Here is a 15,716-nt window from a genome sequence, read left to right as displayed (position 1 = left end):
ATATATATATATATATATTATAGTATAAAATTTAAAAATTAATAAATATTAATATATATTTAATAAAGGTAATTGCATGTATTGGAGAAAAATTGGAAGAAAGAGAAGCTGGTAAAACAGAGGAAGTAGTTTTTAGACAGACAAACGCTATTGCAAATAAAATCAAGTCATGGGATAATGTAGTTGTTGCTTATGAACCAGTTTGGGCAATTGGAACGGGTAAAACAGCCACACCACAACAAGCTCAAGAGGTTCATGAAAAACTAAGAAATTGGTTCTCTAAAAATGTTAATCAAACTGTCGCAGAAACTGTTAGAATTATTTATGGAGGTTCAGTAACAGCAGGAAATGCAAAAGATTTAGCAAAAGAGAAAGATATTGATGGATTTCTAGTTGGTGGAGCATCTCTAAAACCTGATTTTGTACAGATCGTTAATGCTAAGCAGTGAGATGAAATATTCTTTATATAAGAATATTATTCCTTAAATTAATATACACTCTAAGAATGTGTATATTATAATAAGTATAAAATAAGTAAGAATTAATTTATAAATATTTTTCTTGTTGTTTGTATAGAGAAAGTTTTATGTCATGTTCCTGCAATGAAGAGTTATTATCCTACAATTAACAATAAAATATATATTTCATTCTTCTATTCTTAAAAAACGTATGCTTATTGTAAATATATAATCATTAATAATTCAATAAATGTTACAACAAAATGTAAGTTTCACAATTTATTTAACCTTTTAATCTAATTCATCAACTAATCCTTTAATCATAACATTTTCAGGCATAGAATTATTGGCAACTTTTGGATCACCTCCAAGTTTTGCCTTTGCACAAGCAATATCAGATAAACATTTAAATGTTCGTGGTTCCCAAATAGCCAAATTTGCTAATGATTTGCGATTTAATAATATATTACATCTACTTAATCCTTCTAATAACACTTTTAAACCAATACCATGTTCATTTGTAGCAGCATTTATTCTAGTTTCCCAAAGCTATACGAAAAAGGAAAGATTAATTATATAATATTCTAAAGAAAATTTTTCTTGCATAATACCTCTTTCATATCTTGTTTTTTAAGTTTTCTTCCTATTCTAGAAAATTGTAGTGCTCTATGTACACTTTTAATAGTTAAGCTATAGCAATTTCTTCTCCTTCCAATATAATGCTGGAAAGTTTTTATTTTGATTAAAATTTTATTTGGCATAATTTTTTCCATTCTTTTTAAAATAAGTGTTGTATATTTACCGCAGCGAGTTTGAATATTTGTCGTTTTCGCCAGAATTCATCAGGACCCCGACATCTCACAAATAACTGTGCAGTTAAAAATACCATTTTTCTTTTAAATTTAAATAAATAATAAAAATCAAATGTTTATATGATATTTATATAATTTTTATTTTCACAAATATAGTGCATAAGCAATCACATAACCTAAATATTAACTTATAAAATTCCCAAATTTAATATTTAAAACACATTATATGTTGTACATTAAATAGTTATTTATATGTCTGACTAAAGTTAAAATATATCATATAGGGACATTTTACGTTCGTAGTAAAGACTCGTGTAAAGATTTTGACTCGAAAATTTATAATAAAATAAATCACTAATCAGAAAATTGAACACTGCTATAAATGAATAAAATATAATGATTCAAATCAAATAATATTATAATTATTGATCAAAAAATTATATCGAGATCAAGAGAAATCACAATAGAAAATTTCTTGAAGATATATTCATATTCTTATATCTTCAAAAAATCATTAAATTTTATTCGAGGAATAAGAATAAGTGCTTCTAATAAAATTATTAAATGTTTCTAATAAAATAATTTTTCTAAAAATAATAAATACGAATTATTTTTTATTATTTGTGCAAAAAAAAATTTGTTTTACACAATAAGTTAAGTTTTTAAACAAAGTTCTGTAAATTTTATAAAGTAAAATATACAATCACGTGTTGTATGATTCTGAAATACTTTTGACTATAATTTTTCTATTATATATATATATATATATATATATAAATTTTAATATGAAAAATAAAAAGAGGTAAAAGAAGAATTGTCTTGAATAAAATACTAATTTAGTATAATAAAATACAGATTTTTGAAAATATTAAGTAAATTATATTCCATTTATTTATAATGTTTAAAATGTGTTTTTTATGTTATTAATTACTATATAATGTATATGTACTTGATTTTTTTCAGTAAAACAGTAAAGGTAACAGAAATGAGTAAAGAAACAGAGAATTTGGAAAATATAGATATAAATGATATCACAAATTCTGAAGAAGAATATTCTGAAAATGAACGCAATTTACTTAGAAAAATACGAGAAAGACAATCTTCAGAAAGTTATGATAGTGATTATGAAGTATATGGATTACATGAAGAAAATGAACAAGATCAAGATAACACTGAAAATGAAATACAAACAGATTCTATGGAATCTGATATTGAAGGATTACGAGAAGATTTTGATCTGCCAAATGAAAAAGCTTGGGGAAAAAAGAAAAAAGATTATTATTCTACAGATTATGTAGATCCTGATTATGCCACTGCCAATCAAAAAGATTTAGTTGAAGCAGAAATGGAAGAAGAAGAGGCTAGAAATATTCAAAAAAGACTGGCAGAACAATTGGATGATGTTGATTTTGGATTGGATATTATACAGACAACAAAAAATGATAATCAAAAAATATATGAGAATGCAGAACAATTTATAAAATCTGATCTCAGTAAACTTAGTAAAAGACAAAAGCAAGCAATAATGCAAAAAGAAAGTCCTGAATTTGTGGTTCTTGTAAATGATTTTAAAGGTATTATAATAAAAAAAGTTTATAAATTATTTTTAAGTAAGATAAAATTTGAAATATAAATATTTTCAATATATATTTTATTATTTAGATTACATGACTGAAGCAAAAGATTTATTAGCACCATTTTTAAAATTAGTTAAAAATGGTATAATACCTAATTGCCCTGCTGTTTCTTTCATAAGGATAAAATATCATCTTTTGTTAAATTATTGTATCAATATATCTTTCTACTTGATGCTTAAAGCAAAAAGATTACCTGTTAGTACTCATCCAGTTATAAAACGTTTAGCACAATATCGTCAATTATTAAATCAACTTGAATCTGAGCAAGGAAATTTAATTCAAGAAATACAGGAAATATTAAAAACTAAAAAAGAAGAAAAAATATTATATAACATATTGGATAACAATAAAATGAGTATCAATAAACAAAAAATAAGTCATTTCAATGAAAAAACAAATCATATAGAAAAATTTGTAAATGAAGATACAAATATATATTCATTAGAATCTGAATCTGATTTTGAAATAGAAAATGAACATACAAATGAAAAAATAGATTTACAGGATAGAGAAAAAAATAAAATAGAAAATGTTGATACATTAAATACTATAATTGATGATGAAGGAAAAAGAGCAATTACATATCAAATAGCAAAAAATAAAGGTTTAATGCCGCATCGTAAAAAGGAACAACGTAATCCTAGAGTAAAACACAGAAATAAATATCGTAAGGCCAAAATTCGTAGGAAAGGAGCGGTACGTATATATTTTCTTTAAATAATAAAAAATAATTATTTAATAAAATAATTATATAATAATAATTAAAAAATTAAAAAATTATTTTTATTTTATTTTATAGATAAGAGAGGTCAGAAAAGAAGTTACTCGTTATGCTGGGGAAATATCGGGTATTAAAGCTAGTGTAAAGAAAAGTATCAAATTGAAATAAAAAATAAATCTACATTAAAATTGTATTTTATATTAAAAATTGTAGAATTATCTTTATTTTCTATATATCTTATATTAAAATAATATATTTATTTATGTACAAAATACAAATTTATTTAATACATTAATATCAATGAATTCTTTTTTTATTTATATGAAATGTCAAAATAAAAAGATAGAAGAAACATTATTTAAACAAAAAGTAGTATATAAACACAATGAACATTTTATTTTTTCTTTTTTTTTATAACTATGAAATCATGACACATAGAATAATAGATACATAATAGCATTGTACGATATAATTATGAACATTAAAGTTTGCATGAAATTAACTTACATTTTACTGTTTCATTGTTTACATATTTCTTATAAAATATTTTATAGTATTTGAACAATTGCAAACATAAATTTAATAGAAACTTAAACTTCTAATTTTGCCAGTATATCTGACTCACGGAATAAATGAAATTCTTTATTATCTTCAAATTCTACCTTAGTTCCACCATATTCTGGTAATAACACAATATCACCAACTTTGATACTTAAAGGAATGTGTTCACCTTTCTGAAATTAAATATCAAATATTACTTACTAAAAATAGATATCAATATATTTTTTTTAATTCATGATTAATTCATATTATTATTATAAATATTATATATTTTTAACATACATCATTTCTTTGTCCAGGTCCAATTGCTACAACAGTTCCTTGCAATACTTTTGCTTGAGCTTTTTCTGGTAAAACAATACCACCTTTTGTTTTTGTTATAGCTTCAGCTCTTTGCACAAGAACTCTATCGAAGAGAGGTATAAGTCTCTTAATGGCATTAGTTGCAGCCTATTATAAAAATATTAAAATAATATATATAATCATAATATTTAATAACTTTTATCAATATATATTTATAATATACGAATCAAATTAATTACTTTAAGATCATGCATGGCGTAATTTCACAAAATCTTTTTTATAATTCTTTTAAAATTTAAAAAAAAAGGTTAGTTTTTATAAAATATATATTTAATATTTATAAATGAAAAAAATAATGAAAATACAATATATATAAAATCACAGAGATTAATTTTTTATTTATAATTAACTTTACTATTAAATTTGCGATGTGTTGAATCACAAGCACAATTATATATATTTATTTTTGTTTTATTATCCGTTTTATAGTCATTTGTTTTTTTCAATAACAAAAAAAAAAGAAGGATGAAAAAAACCAATACCGGCCATGCGGCAAAATTTGTAATGAAAAATTACTGAAATTACTATATTAAACAAAAAAACAACAAATGACAAAAGTATTATACACGATTTTTGATTTATTACTCATATACTTTAAAAATTAAAAGATAATTAATAGAAAATATATTTATTTATTTAATAATTTAGAGGTTATAAAAATTCATAAAAATGTTTTAAAAATTATAAAATTGATTTATTATTTTATACGGAAAATTTTAAATAATATAAGATATAATTTTTATTTTCTTACCATAGTTTCTAAAATTACAAACTTCAATAATCCACGGAGAATGTGTACTTGTGCACGTTGTGCAACCTATATGCTGAAAGCGAACAATCTTTCTTGTTCTTCTCGAAGATTCCGAATGTGCCCCACCACGTGTTTATTGATTTCGTATTCGAGCAAGAGCAAGATTCGTTATATAATTATATACTTATATATATTCTAATTTATTCATATGATATAAAATTTACTAAAAATGTTACTAAAATACTATTAAACGCATAAATAATATAATCATTTTAACAAGGTAATTAAATATTTATATTCTTTAACAAAGTTTTACAAGATAAAAAATGTATTATAACGATACAATATATTAAATAATTTTTTTAAAAGAATGAGTTCTAAAATTCAACTTTATTTTCTTTATATATGTTTATTTTCATTATATATTTCATTATATATTAAAGTAATAATTTATTATTCTTAATTTTGTTTTATTTATCAGTAAATTATGCTTTATTTATCATCTATATTATATATATATTCATAAAATGATTGGTAACGAATAAATATTATTTAACATAAGAAATTATTGAATAAAATATTTTCTTTTGATTTGCATGTAAATACAAAAATATAAATTAAAATATTGATAAAAATATTTTGATAAAAATAATTTTTTAATATGATTTTATAAGTTGTATATTAAAAATATTCATTTCCATCATATAATAAATATTTTATAGATTGTAATATTTTTTATCGTTCGATATTTTTAAAATGAAATAAAATTAAATAATAAAGATTATATTTATCAAATTATTTACTTCAAAACATATTGATAATAATATAAAAAATGATTTAAAAATTCAATATTTTTAAATAAGTATTGAAAATAAAAGTATTTCATCAGAAGAAAATAATTCTTAACAGTTTTTTAATAAAATTAATACATTCTTTTTTTTCTTCTTCTTTTTATTATTATTGTTATTATTACTATTATATATTAGTATTATAATTATATTTCAAATTGTTATAAAATCATTTATAAACTAATATTAATTTAGAGATTGAGAATCATTATAATAAAGAACGCGTTACCGGTATATCGACGAACATGATTGGCGAATACAGGATGATTGCATCACACATATTCTCGTACATTCTAGAACATAATCCCACACTAAGAAAATGATATATGAATATGAAAGAAAAAAGAGATATTATTAAAAGAAAGAATAAGAATAATCATAAGATTTTTATTTTATTTGTATTTTATTTCAATTAAATTTATTGACAATTTTAAAACATTTTTTTAATGATAAATACAAAGGTTAGGTTAAGATAGAAAGGAAAGGGAGGGGAGTATTTCCCATGTGTATCGTAAGCTCTCTTACATATTTCATTCTACTAGCGAGACAACGTGCGGTCACGCTGTGGCGATTTTCAATTACTTTTGTAACTACAATCTCTAATCAACGGTTTTTTCTCCTTCATTAGTCAAAGGTAAATGTTTTTATGATAATCTTGATTTGTTTCTTTATATATAAAATAAATATTAATTCTTTAATAATATTAGCCGGCTAAATCTATTAAAATTTATTTTTCTTATATTTATTGTATATTTTATTTCTGTAATTATTATGTATTGATAGGTTCTGTTTTAGAATAATTTTTTTTATATTTGTCATTTCATGAATTTAAATGTTTTAAAAATATTACAATTTTTAAAACCATAACCAAAGTTACGAAATAAAAAAGCAAAAGAATATTCATACATTCTGATAAATTTTCCTTATAATTATTTTAATCTATGTGAATTACTCATATTCTTTCAATCAAGATTTAACATCTTGATTCTTTTTTTACTTCACTCTTTTTTTCTTAAATAAGCCGGTTCGATTAATTAGATCGAATACTAAATCAAAATAATATAGGAAAAAAATAAATGAAAAAATAGTCATATATTTTGTATTATATAAAAATTTTTGTAAAAAATTTCTTAGATTATAAATTTTTTAGAAATAAATCTATATCATTCAATTTCTTCCTTGACCACGCGGTAGTTTACATAACCACGTTTATGTTAAAAGATCATTAATCACTGTTAATCTTTGAAAATAATGAAAAACAAACTTATTTATCTAAAATTAAATTATTAAATTTAATTATTTAATAATTATTTAATAATAATAATGAATTTTATTATTAAAATTTAAAAAAATAATTTTTACTATATTTCATATTTATAATATATTTATATATTTTTTTAAAACGGAAATATTCTAAATTATCAATTGTATTATTATTTTTATTATTTTAGATGCACAGATTACCAACCGTGTTGCGAAGTGCAGCCTTGCGCCAATTACAAACTCGTTCATATGCTAAAGATGTACGTTTTGGTGCAGAAGTTAGAGCACTTATGTTGCAAGGTGTTGATATTTTAGCAGATGCAGTTGCAGTAACAATGGGTCCAAAAGGACGTAATGTTATCTTAGAACAAAGTTGGGGTAGTCCAAAAATTACTAAAGATGGTGTTACAGTTGCTAAAGGAGTTGAATTAAAAGATAAATTTCAGAATATTGGAGCAAAATTAGTACAAGATGTAGCAAATAATACGAATGAAGAAGCAGGTGATGGTACAACTACAGCTACAGTTTTGGCAAGAGCCATTGCTAAAGAAGGTTTTGAAAAAATAAGTAAAGGTGCCAATCCTGTAGAAATAAGAAGAGGTAAATAAAAATAAAATTATATAAATTATAAAATTTAATTTGTTATATAATATTGTTAAAATTTTTTACATAAATTTTCCCAATTCTAAAAAAAATATTTTCTTAAGGTAAAATAATATTTATTATAATAGTGAATATATTATAGGTGTAATGTTAGCTGTTGATAAAGTTAAAGATGAATTAAAAGCTTTAAGTAAGCCAGTAACAACTCCTGAAGAAATTGCACAAGTAGCAACTATTTCAGCTAATGGAGATAAAGCAATTGGTAATCTTATTTCTGATGCTATGAAAAAAGTCGGGAAAGAAGGTGTAATTACTGTAAAAGATGGTAAAACGTTACATGATGAACTGGAAGTTATAGAAGGAATGAAATTTGATAGAGGCTACATATCTCCTTACTTTATAAATTCTAGTAAAGGAGCAAAAGTTGAATTCCAAGATGCACTTCTGCTTTTCAGCGAGAAAAAAATATCATCTGTACAATCTATAATTCCTGCATTGGAATTAGCAAATTCTCAACGAAAACCACTTGTTATTATAGCAGAAGACATCGATGGTGAAGCTTTGTCAACACTTGTAGTTAATAGATTAAAAATTGGCTTACAAGTGGCTGCAGTCAAAGCTCCTGGTTTTGGGGATAATAGAAAAGCAACGCTTCAAGATATGGCAATTTTGACTGGAGGAATTGTATTTGGTGATGATGCAAATCTTGTTAAATTAGAGAATGTACAATTATGTGATTTGGGCGAAGTAGGAGAAGTCGTAATTACGAAAGACGATACACTTTTTCTTAAGGGCAAAGGAAAAAAAAGTGATATTGATCATAGAGCAGACGTAATTAGAGATCAGATTGCAAATACAACATCTGACTATGAAAAAGAAAAATTACAAGAACGTTTGGCAAGGTTAGCATCAGGAGTTGCAGTTCTCAGAGTTGGTGGAAGTAGTGAAGTTGAAGTTAATGAAAAAAAAGATCGTGTTCATGATGCTCTTAATGCAACTAGAGCAGCTGTTGAAGAAGGAATTGTTCCTGGAGGTAAATATTTATTTTCAAAATTCAAAAATACAATATTTATTTTCAAAATTTTTTTATAAAATTTTAAAATGAAAGCACAATATAATTATATACAAAATATGTTCAATTTATTATAGATATTGAGAAAATCCTAATAATTATCCTAATAAAAAATGTGTTAAAATTCTAATAAATAATGCTAATAATTATAATTAAATAAATTAATAATTAAATAAAAATAAATTATATTTTTCATAATTATTATTTTTAATATTTTTATTTTATAGGTGGTACTGCTCTTTTAAGATGTATTCCAGCTCTTCGAAATTTAAAAGCATCAAATAATGATCAAGAAACTGGAATAAAGATAGTGGCAAATGCGTTGCGTATGCCATGTTTGCAGATTGCTCAAAATGCAGGCGTGGATGCTAGTTTAGTGGTAGCAAAAGTTAGTGATGGTAATCTTGGTTATGATGCTTTAAATGATGAATATGTTGATATGATCGAAAAAGGTATTATTGATCCAACGAAAGTAGTGCGTACGGCACTTACTGATGCTGCGGGCGTTGCATCGCTGCTCACTACTGCCGAAGCGGTGGTTGCTGAATTGCCTAAAGAAGAACCTCAAATGCCAATGGGTGGTGGTGGTATGGGTGGAATGGGTGGTATGGGTGGTATGGGAGGTATGGGTATGTAATTAAATGAAATCCCATACAAAGACTGAATTTTACATCGCAGTTTGATCGCAATATTAATTACTTTTTTTATAAATTGCGATTGTAATTGCAAATACATAATATGATATACCGATCGAATGTTAAATGCTTAGGACACTACCGTACTTTAAACTAAAGAATAAGGTGAAAACAAGTTCTTCACATACTGTTGTGATATTTGTTCTCGAGTCATTTATGTTTGTTTCGCATTCTAAGCATTATTGTTTTACTATATACATGCCATAACAAAAATTCATTCCTTTCTGGAAAAAATACATATTTATATTGACAGTTTACATATTGTTATACAAAATGTAACAACAAATGTGCAAACAAATAATATTATTGCATCTAAAAATAATAAAATTTAATAAGTTTTGAATTAATAATAAATTATAAAAATATGTTTAAAAATTTGATCAACATGTCTAAATAATTTTGATTCTAATATTTATAGAAAGCTATTCTTTTTTTTCTATAATTAAAATTGTTATCAAATACTCGTATTCTTTTGCTTAATCAAAAGGTTATCAAATATTTGTTTGCGATTATAAAAGTCTAATAATAATATTCTTATAATAATTAAATAATAATATTCTTTGAGAAATATTTAATAAATAAAGAAATAAATAAATAATGATGCAAATGTACAAACATATGTATTGCAATAGGATAAACACACAAATTATTTCATACCTTTTTTTAAATGTTATGATTTATTTCCATTTTTTAGTCTTAATAAATGTATCTTTAAAATATATATTATTGTTGTTCTTTAAAAAAAAATTATTTCCCACATTTTTATTTTATTTTTATTTAAAAATTTGAAAAATGAAGTTTTATATATAAAAAATGTTTAACTCAAATAAAAATATTGTTAATTAAATTAAATTTTATTACAATAACAAATAATTATTTATAGTTTTATTCAAGTAATTATTTATATAATTATTAACAAGACATTATAAAAAAATGCTGTAATATTTTGTAAATTAATTGAAAACAATAATTTAGTAATGATATTGAATATTTTGTTCACTTTGCTATATTATATCTACAGAATACTCATGTATTTTTCACAACAATTATTTTCAAAGAAATTGTGTTAAAATATTTTTATTTTATAATTCATTTACAAAAAAAAGTTTTTATACCACAATTACAACTTGTTCATTTTGATATATTGGGCAATTAATAGTTAATTAATAATCAATGATTAACTATTTTTGTTTATATTATTTGTACTTATATAAATCGTGATAATATTACCACATTATCGTTGTATGTAATGTTTCTTAATATTAATAATCAATATCCAATAAATCATGTGATTATTAAAATTGAAAAAATACAAAAAAAATGATTTATTTTTTATATAAAAAGTCAATGAAGTAATTTATAATGGTAAAGAGACAAGGACACAATATTTTTTTGCGCCAAACAGTTGTTTGTTGTATAACATATAAAAATATTTCTTTATTTAAATTCTGTATATATTCCTGATCCAATCGCCATATTTTAATTCGATAGTAAAAAATTCTATACAACCATTGTAAAAAGAAAAAGTAAACATATTTCTTGATAATATGTGCTATTGGAAAAGAAATACAAAAAAATCTATACTGAGAATACAAATATCTATTCTTTCAGGAGATATTACAGTATATCTAGGCGTATTTGATAAAAAGCATAATTGTAATTCCTATATATTAACTTAAACTCCTATTTTTTCTATTTCATCTGCATCTTCTGTATCAAGATATTTTATTTTTTTTGCAAAATGTTTTTCTATATCTTTACATATTTGCATTGCATGCGATGAATCTACTAGATTAATAGCAATTCCAGATTTACCAAAACGTCCAGCTCGACCAATTCTATGTAAATAAGTTTCACAATCTGCTTGTCGATTTTGGTCCATTGGTAAATCAAAATTGACTACTATTGTTACTTGTTCTACATCAATACCTGCAATATATTTGAACTGTTAAATTTTTAAATAAATTTATAATTATATTTAAGTTATTTTCTTATCTTTATATATATAACAAATAAACACAAAATAAAAAAGCTTAAATTAGAAAACAAAGAATAAAAATTAGAAATTAAATACCTCTAGCTAAAACATTGGTTGTAATAAGAACTTTCTCAAGACCAGCTCTAAAACGATCCAATACTGAAATTCTTTGTTCGACTGTTAATTCCCCGGATAAAACAGCTACTGCGTGACCATCTTTTGTCATTTTTTCAGCTAACCAATTAGCTGTCTTTCTAGTCTATGTACAAATATAAAATACTATTTAAAATTAATATTTATTTTATTAATATTAATATTATTTTATTTAATTTTAAAATAAAAACAATGTATTCATTAATTTTAAAATTTAAAGATATCATACATGACAAAAAATAATTGCTTGTCCTATTGTAATTACACCATATATATTAGTGATAGCTGCATATTTTTCATCTAAATCCTTGCATTTGACATAATATTGTTTAATATTATCTAAAGTTTCTTCTTCTTTCAATAATCTTATTATCAAAGGGTTATTGACTATAATTTCTGCAAATTTCATTACTTCTGGCTCATAAGTTGCAGAGAAAAACATCATTTGACATGTACGTGGAAGTTGTCTGTAAGCAATGCATTTGAATGAAAAATTCAAATATATAAAATAAAGAAATATATATATAGAATTATATATATATAGAATATATATATATATAGAATTATATATATATAGAATATATATATATATATAGAATTATATATATATATAGAATATATATATATAGAATTATATATATATAGAATATATATAAAATTATTTTATATATTTCTTCATTAAAATAATTACTTATGAATACGAATACACTGATCTTGATGACCTTGTGTTGCAATCATCACATCGGCTTCATCTAAAACAAAAACTGATATTTTACTTAGACTGAAGAATTTAAATTTAAAAGCCCAATCTAAAACTTTTCCTGGTGTTCCAATGATAATATGTTCTGTAACTTTTGTTCCTCGACTTACTGAAATAATGAAGAATATTTAAATAAATTTCAATTATTCAAAAAAAATAGACATTTATAATGTTGATAATTATTTTTACTATATATTACTTTCTTCTCCTCTTACAGCATATTTTATTTTTATTTCATTACAAAATGCAGACATCTTTGCTGCTACTTCTCCTGTTTGTATAGCTAATTCATAAGTTGGTGATAAACAAAGTACTTGCGGATAATTTTTGGTAGTATCTACTCTACTGAGCATTGCTAATACAAATGCTGCTGTTTTTCCAGTTCCAGATTGTGATTGAGCAATCATATTTTGAGGTCTATGAATAAATTAAATAATTTAGATACTTTATATTATAATATTAATATAGCATTTATTGAATATTTTTATATTAAAAATGAACTTACGGATCAGCTAGTAAAGTAGGCAATGCAGTTTCTTGAATTTTTGATGGTGCATTAAATCCCATTGCATATACTCCTTTTAATAAAGCTGGTTTACTATAATATGTATTATAATATATAATCTTTTTTAAAATTATTATAAGATAAAAAAAGTAATAATTAAAAATACCAACAGATGAAGAGCATCAAAGGATTTGACACTATATAAAGGTGATGATGGATCTTTTCTTTGAATTTCTATATCTTTTGTTGTTTCTACTAAACCTCTACGTATAATTTTTTGGAGTAATGATTTTTCTGCAGGTGATATTTGTTCATCTGCTACATCATCATCTTTGGAATCTGTATTTGTTGTATTTTCTTTAAGCTCTTTATCTATATTTAAATTGGAGACCTGATAATCACCATAATATGTCATTATTACAATAAAGAAAGTAAAGATAACAAAAATGTTTTATTATAAAAAAAGACTTAAAATTATTATTCTATATATATTTTAATTATTGAATAAATATAATTAAAATAATTAAAAAGTTAAAAAATAGAATACTAAAAAAAAAAGTAATAAACAATAATGAATAAATGAAAATGAGGTTAAGCCGGTGATATATACATATGACAAGAACATTACCTTCGCTGATAATTTTTCTTGCTCATCTACGTATTTACCCCAGTCAAGTTCAGTCGAAGCCATATTAACATTGATACATTCGCAATAATTAAGAAATTAATTTTAATTTTAATTAGAATATTAAAATGACACACTTATTCGTCGTGATGCTCTAACTAATGTAGCGTCACGGTACGGCATAAACAATAACTAAGATATAAATATTTTTTATGGAAAATAATTTAAAAGTGAAATTAAAATTGATATATTTATAAAAAATGAAAAATCAATATTCTAAAAGTCTCAAATCTCTCATTATCTTTTAATTATTAATTAATAATTTTGAAAAAGTCATTAGATTTCGAAAAGTTTTTAATCTAGTATTAATTGAACTTTAATTAAAAATAATTTTTTTAATTGTAGATATAAATAAATTTAAATCTTAAATAAAAATTATATAAAAAAATTAAATATATATATTGTATAAAATTAATTTTTATTTAATTTTAATTATAAATATAGTACTAATAAAGATTTTTTAGTTTAATTTAACCATAATTATTATTAAAAAAAAGAATAATATACTTTTAAAAACACTTATATATTCATATTTCTTTATGAATTTATTGTTCAATAAAAATTTTATACTTCATTCAAAATTTGAGAAATTATTCTTTGTTTATTTTAAAAACTATTAAAATAACTTTATATGATTTATTTATAATATTTTATTTTTTTCAATATATCAAATAATGAATATCTTCTACTTAACAATATTTATTTTTTAAAATTAAATATTGGAAAAAACACATTACATTGAAATTTCATACTAATAAATGAATTAATAATATTCATAGTAAGACTGAAAAAAATAATTTAATATAGATTATTTTAAATATAAGAAATATAATATAATTATTAATTCTTTATAATAATTAAAAATGTCTGATGTATGTATAATTTAAACAAATATATAATATATTATAACTGTAATCTAATTTACCTTTAATTTTATGTGTACATAGGTATTAGTGTATAGTATTACCATAAGATAGTCTTTGGTAGACATATTTTTTTAATTATTTTAAATAGTCTTAATTTAAAATAGCATACATTGTAAATGTAATTTATATTTTATATAATGACACATGTATGTTTCTGCATTTAAAATTACAAATTTACCAACTTAGTATATGTACTGTGTAGTAAATGATAGTATTTAAATGCACAATATATTATTAGATACTACTATGTGTATTTTTATACGAAATATACATTTCATTTGACATATATACAAATTAAACTGTTAAGTTTATCTACCTTTGTTTATAAAGGCATATAATACAGTTTATTTGCAGCCAAAAATATTTTTTTCTACTTCTTAGATAATATATACTTTAAATGAAAATTATGTGTAAAATTTGAAATGCACGTATTCATATATATATAGGCTGCTTTAGTAAAATAAAATGTCGTTACTTTTAATCATGAACATGAACATACTATATATTTTTCTTCCTTTTTTTTTGTCGAAATATGCTAAATTAGATGTGATTAATATTTCTTTTAAGAAACTTTCACAACTGTGTAGTCGTGGTCTTAGTTCCGTTCGATTGCGGTACAAGGCGAACAGTTATCAGCGAAAGGTCTAGCATTTTACGCTGGTATTTCTTGTGAAACACCATAGCAGCAGACTGCGTCTTAAACACAATCGTTGCGCTGCGCTCACCCATTTGTATGCTCTATAACATGAATAAAATATAAACAGATAATTATTAAATTAAGATAAACATTTTTAAAAAAATCAAGTATGATTACATTTTTTATAAATATTTATTAAAAATATGATAAATAAATCAAGCAATAACATTTAAAATAAATATTTTTTAAATATATAAATTATATTTATATAAATAATTTACATTGTAT

At 22.5% G+C, this 15,716-nt stretch overlaps 7 protein-coding genes across 9 annotated transcripts in view; 3 read left to right on the top strand and 4 right to left on the bottom strand.

Annotated features, from left to right (window-relative positions):
* Positions 1-727, top strand: part of LOC102676115 (triosephosphate isomerase) — a 1,828-nt gene extending 1,101 nt beyond the window's left edge. The window contains exon 3 of the mRNA XM_006622725.2: positions 69-727. Coding sequence (XP_006622788.1) covers positions 69-449 — 381 coding nt within the window. The 3' untranslated portion in view covers positions 450-727. The remainder of the gene's footprint in view (positions 1-68) is intronic.
* On the bottom strand, positions 725-1,528 carry LOC102676249 (39S ribosomal protein L20, mitochondrial). Its single transcript, XM_006622726.1, has 3 exons — positions 1,261-1,528; positions 1,070-1,180; positions 725-1,007 (listed from the first exon to the last, which is right to left on the bottom strand). The coding sequence occupies exons 1-3, from the start codon at positions 1,345-1,347 to the stop codon at positions 750-752; spliced, it is 456 nt and encodes a 151-aa protein (XP_006622789.1). The 5' UTR covers positions 1,348-1,528; the 3' UTR covers positions 725-749.
* Positions 1,529-2,040: 512 nt separating this feature from the next.
* LOC102675969 (something about silencing protein 10) lies at positions 2,041-3,933 on the top strand. The gene is made up of 4 exons (XM_006622724.2): positions 2,041-2,072; positions 2,234-2,844; positions 2,933-3,603; positions 3,707-3,933. The coding sequence occupies exons 1-4, from the start codon at positions 2,056-2,058 to the stop codon at positions 3,794-3,796; spliced, it is 1,389 nt and encodes a 462-aa protein (XP_006622787.2). The 5' UTR covers positions 2,041-2,055; the 3' UTR covers positions 3,797-3,933.
* A 65-nt stretch (positions 3,934-3,998) lies between these two features.
* LOC102675382 (10 kDa heat shock protein, mitochondrial) lies at positions 3,999-5,504 on the bottom strand. The gene is made up of 3 exons (XM_006622720.2): positions 5,304-5,504; positions 4,472-4,639; positions 3,999-4,362 (listed from the first exon to the last, which is right to left on the bottom strand). The coding sequence occupies exons 1-3, from the start codon at positions 5,304-5,306 to the stop codon at positions 4,219-4,221; spliced, it is 315 nt and encodes a 104-aa protein (XP_006622783.1). The 5' UTR covers positions 5,307-5,504; the 3' UTR covers positions 3,999-4,218.
* Positions 5,505-6,425: 921 nt separating this feature from the next.
* On the top strand, positions 6,426-10,505 carry LOC102675614 (heat shock protein 60A-like). The gene is made up of 4 exons (XM_006622721.1): positions 6,426-6,785; positions 7,603-8,014; positions 8,160-9,050; positions 9,317-10,505. Exons 2-4 carry the CDS (start codon positions 7,603-7,605, stop codon positions 9,724-9,726), a joined length of 1,713 nt encoding a protein of 570 aa, XP_006622784.1. The 5' UTR covers positions 6,426-6,785; the 3' UTR covers positions 9,727-10,505.
* A 578-nt stretch (positions 10,506-11,083) lies between these two features.
* Positions 11,084-14,006, bottom strand: LOC102675744 (DEAD-box helicase Dbp80). Of its 2 annotated transcripts, none has more exons than XM_006622723.2 (8): positions 13,809-14,006; positions 13,347-13,571; positions 13,181-13,273; positions 12,875-13,092; positions 12,607-12,784; positions 12,145-12,382; positions 11,859-12,021; positions 11,084-11,713 (listed from the first exon to the last, which is right to left on the bottom strand). In XM_006622723.2, the coding sequence occupies exons 2-8, from the start codon at positions 13,361-13,363 to the stop codon at positions 11,460-11,462; spliced, it is 1,161 nt and encodes a 386-aa protein (XP_006622786.1). In that variant the 5' UTR covers positions 13,364-13,571; positions 13,809-14,006; the 3' UTR covers positions 11,084-11,459. The 2 variants fall into 2 exon arrangements, with proteins under 2 accessions (XP_006622786.1, XP_006622785.1); XM_006622722.2 differs by having other exon boundaries at positions 13,351-13,571.
* Positions 14,007-14,764: 758 nt separating this feature from the next.
* LOC102675247 (RNA-binding protein 33-like) overlaps positions 14,765-15,716 on the bottom strand; it is a 10,191-nt gene continuing 9,239 nt past the window's right edge. For both annotated transcript variants that reach the window (XM_006622718.2, XM_031513797.1), the window contains one exon: positions 14,765-15,529. In XM_006622718.2, the coding sequence (XP_006622781.1) occupies positions 15,365-15,529 (165 nt within the window). In that variant the 3' untranslated portion in view covers positions 14,765-15,364. The remainder of the gene's footprint in view (positions 15,530-15,716) is intronic.

The sequence above is a fragment of the Apis dorsata genome, unplaced genomic scaffold (genome assembly GCF_000469605.1).
Source record: "Apis dorsata unplaced genomic scaffold, Apis dorsata 1.3 scaffold_741, whole genome shotgun sequence".
NCBI classification, from domain to species: domain Eukaryota; kingdom Metazoa; phylum Arthropoda; class Insecta; order Hymenoptera; family Apidae; genus Apis; species Apis dorsata.
Note: the sequence above shows the minus strand (reverse complement) of the source record. Positions and strands in the feature narration are given on the sequence as shown.